The sequence below is a fragment of the Scomber scombrus genome, chromosome 11 (assembly GCF_963691925.1).
Source record: "Scomber scombrus chromosome 11, fScoSco1.1, whole genome shotgun sequence".
Lineage (NCBI taxonomy): Eukaryota > Metazoa > Chordata > Actinopteri > Scombriformes > Scombridae > Scomber > Scomber scombrus.
Window position 1 is genome coordinate 6848007 of NC_084980.1, and position 12528 is coordinate 6860534.

The 12528-nt window shown below is 39.6% G+C and overlaps 1 protein-coding gene across 3 annotated transcripts in view; it reads left to right on the forward strand.

Annotated features, from left to right (window-relative positions):
• Positions 1–12528, forward strand: part of rnf220a (ring finger protein 220a) — a 164601-nt gene that overhangs the window by 123903 nt on the left and 28170 nt on the right. Inside the window, exons 3-6 of one of the 3 annotated variants that reach the window (XM_062428403.1) lie at positions 1545–1593; positions 5128–5223; positions 8188–8230; positions 10986–11110. In XM_062428403.1, the coding sequence (XP_062284387.1) occupies positions 1545–1593; positions 5128–5223; positions 8188–8230; positions 10986–11110 (313 nt within the window). Of the gene's footprint in view, positions 1–1544; positions 1594–5127; positions 5224–7817; positions 8020–8187; positions 8231–10985; positions 11111–12528 lie in introns of those variants that run through there. The other 2 variants (XM_062428404.1, XM_062428402.1) reach the window with 2 other exon arrangements.

The following is a 12528-nucleotide window of genomic DNA, read 5'->3' on the forward strand; positions in this document are numbered from 1 at the left end:
CACAAACACACAACTGTTTATGGTGCACAATGAAACTCTTGTCAAGAAAAGACTGTTGTGAAAGAAAATGGTCAAAATCAAAGAAGCAGAAGCCAAGATAGCCTGATTTTAGTACCTACTGTGGGTCAAGCTTAAAAAAAGCTTGATCCTACATTTCCAATAATGCAACTAAAATCATATTTTTGATATACCCTCACTTCCTGGTAAATGTCTGCCTCAAACCACAGTTTAAAAAAAAAAACACAGGCTTTCTCATTTAAATCTGTAGGCACCAACCCCAAGCCGAGAGCTGAGCTGGAATTTGACAAAATAACCCTGATGACATCATCAGGGTTATAAAATTGGTTGAAGGCCCCTTCAAAATATGAAGGTGACACTACACTACACATACAATCCCAGAATTTGTATTAGGAAAGAAAACTATACTTCCATCAATCTCTCTCGTCATACATTTCCTCCTCTCTGTGCAGCTTTGCATTACATTTCAGTCTTATACTTTTCTCATCTTGCTCTTCTTGCCTTCTCGTGCACCACTTTGTAACTTCTGCTTGCAGATAAGTGACATATAAATAAGGCTTCTTATTCTTATTATCCACCTATCCATCCATTTGAAAAGGGAAATCCCTTGTCTACCAAGGCATGCTGTCAGATTAGAGGTCACGCTCAATTCATTTTCAGGCACCCTTCCTTCCATGGTTTGCCACTGTCTGTCTGTCAGTGTGTGTGTGTGTGTGTGTGTGTGTGTGTGTGTGTGTGTGTGTGTGTGTGTGTGTGTGTGTGTGTGTGTGTGTCCGAGGAGGTCTGGAGTGTTAACAGGGTCTCAAAGAAAACATGACAACCCTGTCTCGCTTTGTCAACGTCAAAACTGTCGCCCATGCTCAGAGAAGCTGAGAGAAATGTATCTTTGTGTTTGGTGGAAAGTCAGAGAGAGAGAGAAAGAGAGAGAGAGACAGAGAGAGAGAGGGACAGAGAGAGAGGGACAAGGAGGGAAAGAGGAGGAAGAGAGGGTGACAAAAAAGACTGAAAAGGGAGTAAATGAGAAGAATCAGACAGTGTCAGACAGAGATAGATCAGAGATAAAGTAACATGTGAATTGAACTGAACAAACCCGTCACATTTCTTTCATTCCCTCTTTCTGTCTTTCTCTCTAAAGTCTTAATACATCCCCTCTTTTTGCACCCCCCTCCTTCACCTCCCATCTTCCCTGTAACGTTTACAAGCTAACCGATTGTCCTCCACATATTTCAGAGTCAAAGCGACCGCGGGCCGACTGCTCCGACAAATCAAATCACTGCAAAATCGGTTATTTCCTGCTACGGTCGCTTACTGCAACCCACACCCCATTTTGTAAAATCTCATGATGTTTCATGATTTGCCCGGAAAAATCCAATCCTTCCGAAAAATGCGTGATATCTTAAAAATGAATGACTTGTCAGGAATCTATCAGTACACGCTAGAGGCAGAAAAACAGGCAGGCAGATTGAAGTGTAACAAATCTCAGCCTCACTAAAGTGTGTTTTGTCTTGTTCTTTTCTCTGCTGCAGTAAGAACCAGTCACCCAAGGATGGAGCAGCCACTCCAGGAACCCCCAAGGTGAGATGATGCTCAGTTTCTTTTTTGTGCAATTGGAATATTACCTTCAAGTATCTCTCTCTATTTCTACCTCTCTAAAGGATCCAAGTTAGTTGATTTTTGTACTTATGATGGTCAAAAATGTTATGGTGGTGATATATGATACAAAAGAAAATAGTTTCAGGGTAAATCTGGTTCAGTTTCAAAACATTATGACACATTGTCATTGCTATGTATTGTATTTCTTTACAGTCCAACCCAGTGCTGTTACTCTGATGCCTCTGTTCCCCTCTGCTGCACTAAGGGGAAATCAGTTGTACTGTAGGCCTCTGTCTTAAATCTCTTTCTCTCTCTCACACACACACACATATACACACATGCACGAGTACCAGTCTCCTGTGGTCCAACAGGCAGCAGGGGCCAAGAGGCACTGTACTGTGATTGTTCCAATTAGAGCGACACAGAGAGAGACCGAAAGAAAAGGGAAGATGGAAAAAGAAAGAAAAAGACAGATAATGTCAAATTGCAGGAAGGCAGATTCATAATTGAATCAAGTAGCATTCCCTTATAGTGTCTGCCTCCGCTAACTCATTCAACCACACCACTAGCTGCAAGCCTGAGATTTTCTTTTCTTCTTTAAAGAACATCCTTTAAAATGTTCTCTAGATAGTAGATTTACTAGAGAACTCTCATCTCAGAGGACTTGACTGAAAAAGTTGTGAGAGCTTTGGATGGACTGGATCAAATAAAGGAAAAAGACAGAGGTTTTAATGGTTGGAATCAGCTTTTGTTGTTTTTTACTATAATATTCTGACATGCATTACATTCCTTTATTTTCCCTATATATATTTTCTTTGTTTCTCAAATATGCATGGTAATACTTTGGAAAGCTTTATAACTTCTATCTCTGGATTGTCACATTAGGAGGTACCACCGGAATACTTCACTAAACTAAAGTCAGGAGAATAAGGGTTTTAGAGGGTATTGATATGACCAAGTTACGACGTAGCTGTTGTATCAACCAAAGATCTGTGTTAATCTTTTTCTGAGAGAACCTATAAAGCAGCAGCTCCTTCATCATTCCCACGTATCTCTAACTAAAGAGCATGTGAAAGTCAGAGGCCCGACTGCAGGAAAAAGTGCATCCTACGTGCACATGAATGCAACACAAGAGCCCTCGAATAATTTAGGGGACCCGTTTTCATTCCCCCCCACACCTTCCGGGTGCTGACTCTGGCTTAGAGCGGCACTCACAGCGCTGTGGGTGGGCTTGTACTTGAGGAAGGAAGACAGAGCAGGGTTGAGGGGTGAGTGTCGGCCTTCCTCTGTGGCCGTGACTACGCATCTCACCGCCGGTGTTTGGTATTCAGCGGCAGGCCATGGAGAATGGAGAGGAGACGTCTGAAGCATATGAGCCATGTTGTGGCTGTCCCCTCCCTGGTATGCGCCACCCACCCATGTTAGACTGGAGATTAACCCCAACGCACCTCCTTAGGGCCCACTTTGCTTAGTCTGTCACATGATTGGGCTAGAGGTAAACCTGTAGTGTCATGCACATACTTATGTATGTGCATGTGAAAACATTCCCACACATACCTTTTCTCTTTGCCTCTCTTTATTTTTGATCAAGATTTTAATGTTAACGCACAAAAAACATACTTTTTACTCAGAATTTAAATTTAGAGTTTAAATATTTCTCCTTTGATGTGTAAATCCAGTAATAGTTACATTTACTCACCTGAATATAGTTTTACTGCGCAACCTTTCGCTATCTAATCTTTTTGCATGTTGATTTAATTGGTTGGTTTAAAAGACCAGAATTTCAATGGAAGATCTTCATTTATAATGTCTTACTAGAATACCGTTAAATGTCATATTCTAATGATAAAACTTAAGCATATTCCCAGAACGCCCCCAGGTAAATGATTCCTGACCTTTTTAAACCTGGATAAAAAGGAGAAAAAAAAGGACCACACACTCTCATTCTAACACACACACACACACACACACACACACACACACACACACACACACACACACACACACACACACACACACACACACACACACACACACACACGCAGTCTTGTTTCCATCACTTCAGAGGACATTGCATTGACTTACATTCATTTCCTGAAGGCTTATTCTAATATTACCTATAACCACAACATGCCTAACCCTAACCCTTACCCCAACCATAATATAACCCGAAACTAACCTTAACTTTAAACTAAGTTTTCACCTTAAAATTAATGATTTACGTTAAGGCATTTTGCTTTTTGTCCCCATAAGGGAGGAGAGTCCCCGCAACATGAGTGTGTAAACAGATTTATGTCCCCACAATATGAGGAACACACGCTCACACACACACACACACACACACACACACACACACACACACACACACACACACACACACACACACACACACACACACACACACACACAAAGAGGCATAAAAGCACCATGCATAATGTCCAATTTACTGTGGCAGCACTGGAGGTTGGTCATTTCTCACATATTATTATTAGATTACTGCTGTCGAGCACTTAAGCCTCTGCTCTGCCCCTTTCCACTTGATTAATAGGAGACGACTGTAAATACAAATATTTCATAGCTGCCTTGTAAAAAAAGAAAAAAGAAAAGCAGCAGCACTGGCACACATGAAAACAGAAGCACACACACACACGCACACACACATACAGCACAGCTAGAGCTCTGTCAGAACTAAGCCCTGTAAAAAAAAAAGTGATATTGCTCCTCTTTTCTTCTCTTTCTTTCCTTTACTCCCTTGTTCCTTGCTCACTTGAGGAATTCCCTGGATTGTCTTTGTCACAGAGTGGGTTAGAGGAGGATATCGCCTTATATGTTTATGTGTGTGCTTGTGCGCAAGTGTGCAAAGTGTGCGAGACAGATTTATGAACAGGCAGTCCCGTAATGTCAGATAGTTACGCGCCTCCTTTTCGCATGTTTACCCTTTCTCCTCCTCCTCCTCCTCCTCCTCCCTTCATCTTCTCTTTTCAATCTCTCTTTCCTCCCTAACTCCTCTTAACATCCCATAAACATTAACTCTAATCAGTGGAAGGGATTTTATAGACAAAGTCAGGCAGGTTACAGTCATCATCAATGACGTGTCGCTCTCAGCATCTGTGGCAATAACACTCCCGAAATTCTCCAAGGGTAAAGTTCCCCCCTTTTTTATGTAGGAGATTTGTTGTAATACAGATCTATTAAAATATTTCTCTGTCTGACATTTTTTCCTCTGGTATATGTGCCAACAAAGTCAGTCCTCCTTCCTTTACGTTCATTTTGTGACAGGTTTTTTCCACCTGAATTGTGATTTGGGGAAGAGTAAACCACTTTTATGACTGATTCAACATTTACGTTAGCTTAACCTTGCACAAAGACTTGAAGCAGTCAAAAACTGCTAGCCTTCACCTTCATCCAAAGTTAACAAAATCAGCCGAACACCATACCTTAAGCTCATTAATTCACGTGTTTTATCTTCTTTGTGGTAATATAGCTGCTCTTTTTCTTCTCCCTCTCTCTCTCTAGTCGATGCTGTTGTCCGTGCACATCAAGCGTGAGGGAGAGTCTCCGGTGGTCTCGCCCCTGTCTTCTGAAGACGCCCACCACTCCGACAGATACCAGGTCACACAAACACGCCCTTGTTTCCTGTTGTAATCTTTTTTTTTTATATAATTACTTTCCTTCTTCTTACCTATTTTTTTAACCAGTAATGAATGACCAAAAGAACTATAGTCATCACAGTTGCTTCGCACATACTGGAAATGACAACTACGTAGCAAGCTAGTGTTAGCGTTTGCATTATCCTTTGCAGTAACAAATCATTACAGACTGCTAAATTAACCCAATAAACCTACTGATGGCTTATATCTGATAACTACATCAAACACATGAATAATGCATTTGTATAATGCAGCAATGTTTTCCATAGTTGTCCTCGGCCACCAATTCCAGTTTGAATAGTGGTTACCTCCCTTTCCCCCCGTAGAGGGTGAGAAGTGTCCACGGTTCCATACTCAACTTTTTGACTTTTGATTGCACCATCTGGGTACTCATAGTGCACTGGGATGTTCTATACTTCTCAGTGTGAATGCACTTACTGTACGCACTCAAAATATCAAGTGTAAGTACGTAAGTACGCAATTTGAGACACAGATTATGGTATAATTGTAAATATAAACATGGAAATTCCTCTCCACTACATAACCCACTCAAATTAACATCTTCAGTCTTTATTATTACAACATTATGTGTGTTGTACTGTAAGTCAGTGTACAGTCATTGTAAGGCCCGAGATTTACTAGAACTTGTTCAAACTGTTTTAAATGTTTATCTGTGCTGTGAGTTCAGATGATGTCTCCTGTTTCTGTCATCACACCTGCTCTTATAAACCTGTACAGACCCTTGAAGAACCCTTATTGATATGTCACTTATTTATGCAACTTATAAAGTGATTCAGGAAAAACGTCCACATTTCCCTCATGCATTCTGTCTTATACTTTAAAACTGGGTATTGTAATAAATTCAAATGGGAAATGTAAGGCAAAAAAGGTAGGCTATAATAGCACCGCTTTTGGGGAGGTCCATATTTACAATGAATCAAACCATGAGACCGCCATAATTTTGTGAATTTTGTCACAGCTTTTGTATTTCTCCAGTTCTAATCGAAATGTGTATTACACTTTAGCAAGAGTTATGGCAAATTTCTGTTAAGTTGACCAGCAGGCCAATCTCCTTAAATCTCAGTGTATTCCTTTAAAGCCACTCTGACTGCTTTTATCTCTTATATTCATCAAAGTTTGTTCGGGTAATTCTTCTGGCCATGATGTATCGCTAGGTTAAGTGGGTTTCGCCCCTAACACCATAAAATAAGAACTATTAAGTCCATGCAGACGTTACATCCATACGTTCGGGATGACACAGCTCATAAAGGCCTTATGGCGATAAAGTAGGCTTTCTCATTAAGTGAAACTGCTGAAATCACCTTATATTATACAAATGATTAAGTCAATGGTGACTCTTTTTACCACCGTGAAAATGAAGCATAATGGCAGACTTTGCCACCTTCACTCTGCCTGTCAGTTTGTCTCAGTGCTCTCCCACCTCTTCCTTTCTTCTAAAAACCTGACCTATCCGCTGCCATTCAGTGACTGTTTCATAATGATACGGTGAGCCAATAACTCACTGGGAGGGGGGTTAAGTACGGGAACAAATGGAGGGCTACAACAGAAAGAGGAGGGATGGTTGCTTGTCTGGTCCCGTTGATGGACGATAGGCCGGCGGTAAGAGGACTGAGCCGCTGCCTACTCACTGTTGCCGTGTCAAAGAGAGGGCATCCATAACTGCGACTGGGGATGCTTTAGTCAGCACATAGCTACGTGCAGGCCTCTGGGTTTGAATCCCAGTAGACCTGAGGCGCACATTCTGCAAGAGAGGACAGAGGAATCTGACCTCACTTCATTTATTTCCCAATGCTTTACTTTTAATGATACAGCCATTATTTGTAATGATACAGGGAACTTACCCCAGGCATCCTGAACTATCCAAGACCCCAAATGTTCCAGATTCCCTAAGATAAATGCTGAAGTAACTGAGTACATTTACTCAAGTTGTGTACATAAGTACAATTTTAAGGTACTAAAATGCTACTCAACTCCTAGATTGGGAACCACTGGATTAAAATAGCTAACCATCTCCAGCAGCTACAACAGTAACATGCTGCGTTAACACTGATGATTCAGTATTAATAATCAAATGATAACATATATAATAATTGGCTATATGAGTCAGAGGGACCAAACCACCACTTTACTGTAATACTTTAACTACATCAAGCTCATAATACTTATGTACTTTTATTGTAGTAGAATTTTTCATGCAGGACTTTACTTGTAATGAAGTATTTTATTAGTACTTAGGTAAAGGCTATGAGTACTTCTTCCACCACTAGATTTTAAGTGAAATCTTAATATTCTTCTTTTTTGATTATTATTATTATTATTATTATTATTTTTATTTGTAGAAGTAGTAGGCCTAGTTATAGTGGAAATAATACTACTGCGTCTGTGCAACACTAAATCTATTACTGAAAAGCAGAGACTGCCTAAGGACAGAAACACGCTGCTTCCCCCTGGTGGCCAAGATGCGTAACAACACGTGACGATTACCATTTCCGATCCCGCGCGTCACGTGATCATAACAAGCCAACATGGCGTCTGGCATGAGTTGTATTAGCCGATACGGGCGCCACTTTCAATCCTTTTCCATCCGTAGTAAAATATAGACAACGGGTTCTATTGATAGTTATGTAGAGGGTCTGGAGACACACTCGGGTAGTTTGCAGCCGTGAGTTGTGGCGCTTGTAGAAGTAGCTTTGAGTGAAGCCTGACAGTAATGGAGGATGAGGAAAACAACAGAGAAGTAGGTTTTTTTTATTGTTTACAGTACCCCACTGTGAGCAGACAAACCCCTCAGCATCCATAGCAATCTCACTCTGAAAACTTCTCTTTGTACTTGTACACATACTATAATGCTTCCTTATTATCTAACGTATGTTTCCTCTATCTTCTTTTTCCTCTCTGCTTTCAGACATTTTTACGAGTTCGGTCAAACAGGCAAACAAGATTGAATGGTACGTTCACACACCGTTTCCTCCCCTGAGTGACACTCCATATGCTCATTAAGTGTTAAATATACCTGATATTAATTTAATTGTCCTTATTAAGAGTTAATTACTGTAAGAAGGCTTGTTATTGGTTGTGGAATTTTCTGGAACAATATCATGCACATTGAGGGCTTGAAAAGTCTTTAAAAGCCTTTAAAGGAAGTCATTTGAATTATTTGAAAGTGTATAAATGTCATTAATAAAGGTTTTTAATTATTTTCCAACCTGGCCAGATCTTAGATGAATGTTATTTTTTTATTGGTTAATCTATTCATCAGTTCATTCATTTTCTGCTGCTTATCCACATCCAGGTCATGATTAATGACTAATAAGTTATATTATTAGGATGGATTGTTATATACTGCCAGGAAGTAATGACAAAAATGTTGAATACATTTAAAAAATAGTGACATTTATGCACTTGGTAAGTAATTCAAGGCCTTTTCATCCCTAATGGTTTTTATTGATATCTTACATGAGTCAATTTCATTGTATTTGGTATTTAAAAGTCTTAAGCTGAACTCTGTGAAGCTTACAGAAACACTGTGTACAGTTTTATCCAAATGATTGATGTTATGATGTTAATATCACTGCTGTCAAGGCACAGGAGAGAAAGTAATTGTTTCCATAAAGTGTAAATATGTATTGATGTATTATTACCTGGTGTTATGTCAAATCTCAAACATGTTTTCTTGATTTAATGGAATGTATTTATGTGTTAGTATGTCTGGTTATTATCAAATCTTGTTTATGTCTGGGCCGTAAATGCTTAAGTCATAGCGGGGGATTCACCTTTTTGAGGGATGTTTGTTTTCTACATTGACGAAGCTTATTAGACAATAGGTTAAAATCACCTTTGCTTTGGGACTCTTCTGGTAATCAGGGCACAGACCAACAGGAGAGGTTTCTGAACTTGTAGCCTGCTTCCTAATACAGGGCCTTACCTGGGCAGAGCCTTAAATTCAACAGTTTCCAAAGTTTTATTATAATGTAGCATACGTTCACTCCTCCAAAGGCTTCATTGTAGACTTTATAAATGGTTACACAGCTGTTACATGTCACAGTAGAGGAAGCACAGGTAGGAAAGCATATATGGAAATTAATAATGACTGAAGTCCATTGATGTCCTGATATTGAGCACGCTAGATTACTGATAAGAACAGAGCCATTGCCTCTTCTATTTTCCTACTATGACAAGTCAAAATAACTGCTGTGAGAAAAGTCAGTCACATTATTTGATGCCAATCAATAAACGTCCCCTCTCTGTAACTGAAAAACACCAACTTTTTATAGTTAATAGCCTACAAAGGAAGACAATTGCCTGTATTTTAAAGCTGGAATGATTAGTTGATAGATTAGAAAATTAATTGCTGACTTATTTAATGATTGATTATTCCATTATAGTCAATATATTGTCGAAATTCTCTGGTTCCAGCCTTGAAAATGAATAAATATAATATAATTTAGTATTTTATGTATTCTTTAATCTTCTAGAGTAAACTTAATGTCTTTGGGTTGTGGACTGTTGGTGGAGAGATAAAAGACACTCTGGTTTTGGGAGGCCATTTGTCATATTTTATAGACCAAAACAACTAATCAATTAATCTAGAAAATAATTGACAAAGTAAAAATAAAAATGCTGGTCAGTGGTAGCACTATTCCAGTTTCTTTATTTACAGCCTTGTCAGGCTTTTATATTCAGATCTAGACCTCAAATGTATCAAAAAGCACGTGACAGCACAAATCATGTGTTTTAATGACTAAATTTGATATGAAATTGACTCTTTTATGTCATTTCTTTCAACTTTTAGTAACAATCCTACACATTACTGAAGGAGTGTAAACTGAGCAGATATCTTCAGTGTATAATATAATATTTATTATATCAGTTGCTGTTTCTATTACTAGAAATGTCCTGTTTTCTATCTTAATAACTCACAAGAGCAAATGAAGACTTAGTTTAAACTTCGCCCTCCATTACTTTCTCTCCGCCCTCATGTGGAACCAGGAGTCATTCTGATGTGGGGTGTAACGGCTGGCGGCGGGGTGGGGAGGGGGACCTAATTAGCTGCCCTTTCCTTTCTCCATTCAACAACGCTCCCCTCGATTAGCGTCAAGGGAGAGTCACTTCTCTTTTTTTTCTTTTCTTTTTAACCCTTCCAGCTTCTTGCATATAGCCTTTACTGTCTCCCCACCACCACCCCTCACCTCCTCTCTCTTTCTCCCTTTCCATCCTTCGCCACGGGTCTCATCGCGGCCTCCTTTTTGGCTTTCCTAGCCCGGGCTTAAAAAATGTATGTCCCCCCGTGCGCCATTCGCAGTTAAGAAAAAACGACAGAGACTCAAGGCGCAGTGACGGGCTGTTCTGCTCTGTTAAATTTCTAATTAAATGTGTGTGTGTGTGTGTGGGGGGTGGTGGATGAGGGTGGGCAGAGGGGGGGATGTGTGCCTGTGACAGAATGGAAGGAGAGAAAAGGAGGCAGAAACGGGGAGAGGGGATGGAGATTGTCACATCAGGTTCTTGTTATTTCTTTCTGAACGTATATTGGGAAGCGGGGGGGGGCAAGTTTAAACAGAGGGCAACAATATTAGATCTTTTTTTTTTTAGCTTCTCTCCTGTGCCTCAACACCAGCAGTATAAGATCCATTGATGAAGAACATTAAAAACTACATTGAAATTAAAAACAAGTGTCTGTCTTTCTCTTTTTTTCACTTCCTACAGCCCGTATAGGAAAGATGAAGAGGAGGAAGCCTGAGGAGGGGGGCCAGGTATGTCCGCTGTGCAGCGCCCCATTGGCTGGGAGCGAGGAGGAGATGAGTAGACATGTGGAACAATGCCTGATCCAGGTAGTACAATCCGGGCCCTGAGCTTCCCCAGACCCCGAACCCCACCCCACTTTACACCTACCGCCAGTCGGACAGCCTTGTCAACCCTTCTCTTCCTGTAGATGTTGACCAATCACCTCTTAACTTCCCTTAGTAGCCTTCCAATTAAAAAACACCGAACCGATAGAAAATGTAGTTGGGTTTTTTCCCTCTTCTTTTTTAAACGGTGGGATCGCATTCATACCATATGGGAATAACAGCAGGAAACATTTAATTTGAAAGAAAACGCAATAATTTAAATGTATTGACATGTTAAACACTTTTTCCTTCTTATCTGCAGTTGATCCCATATGACATGTTTGCTTCTTAAATCATTGGCATGTAGCTCCTGTGTGAGCCTAACAATCACATGTAGAGTTCCTATAGATAGCCCTCACACACACTTGATTCCAGTCACCATCTCGCTCTATTTTTTTAAAAGTTGTCGACTACTGACAGTGTTCCTTAGTGTAGAACATCATCACCACTAATCAGCACTCCTCCTCTCTCTCTTTACTGCTGTCCATCACAGTAGCTGTAGCCGTAGATGTAGTTACACTAATACCTCTTTCCCATAAAGAGCACTTTCAGACGTTCCAGCACTGTGCTTTACCACACCATGAGTCTGAGCCAGGAAACTGATTCCTGCGCTGAGCCGTTACTGCACTGTTAACATTCTGCTTGCAAGAAGGGACAAAGTTTCTTTCATTTTTTGTGGAGTAACCTTGCAGCTGCAGTGCCAATATAACTGTTAAACTCTCGCTCATCTTTAGTAGCGAAGCAATCTCGTGTCTCATCCTGCTGCAGCTTCATGTAAAAATAAAACAAACACTTCAACAGTAAAATGTCATAAACAAAAATGGGTTTTTAGATTGAAGAATTGAAGGAAGTCTAATCTGAGACACAGAGGACTAACTAACAGCTTAAGACAATCTAAAAAATGCAAATTAGACTATTTCAACACATCATTTACTATTGTTTATATTTGATAATAAAAAAAATCATTATTTTCTGTAGAGCCTGGCCGATACTGGATTCTCCAGTATCGATAATGCTATATATAAAAAATATATACATAAACACAAGATATGTAATGGAGGCATGATATTTTACAGTTTCAGAATAAACTTAATTTTTATAAAATGACATCAGTGCACTAAAACAGTAAACTTCACTGGGATTTCAATGTGTATATATTAAACTTGAATTAATAAAAAGGATTGAATATACATAAAATGCTGCCTATATATGTTTAAAAAATATCAGCACATCAGATGGCATAAACACTGATACCGATATATCTGTGATCGGTCAATATCGGCTGATAATATCAGTTGAGCTCTAATTTTATGTAGAATAGATTTTATCAAAGCAAAATTAAACTCCCGTATTGCTCATGA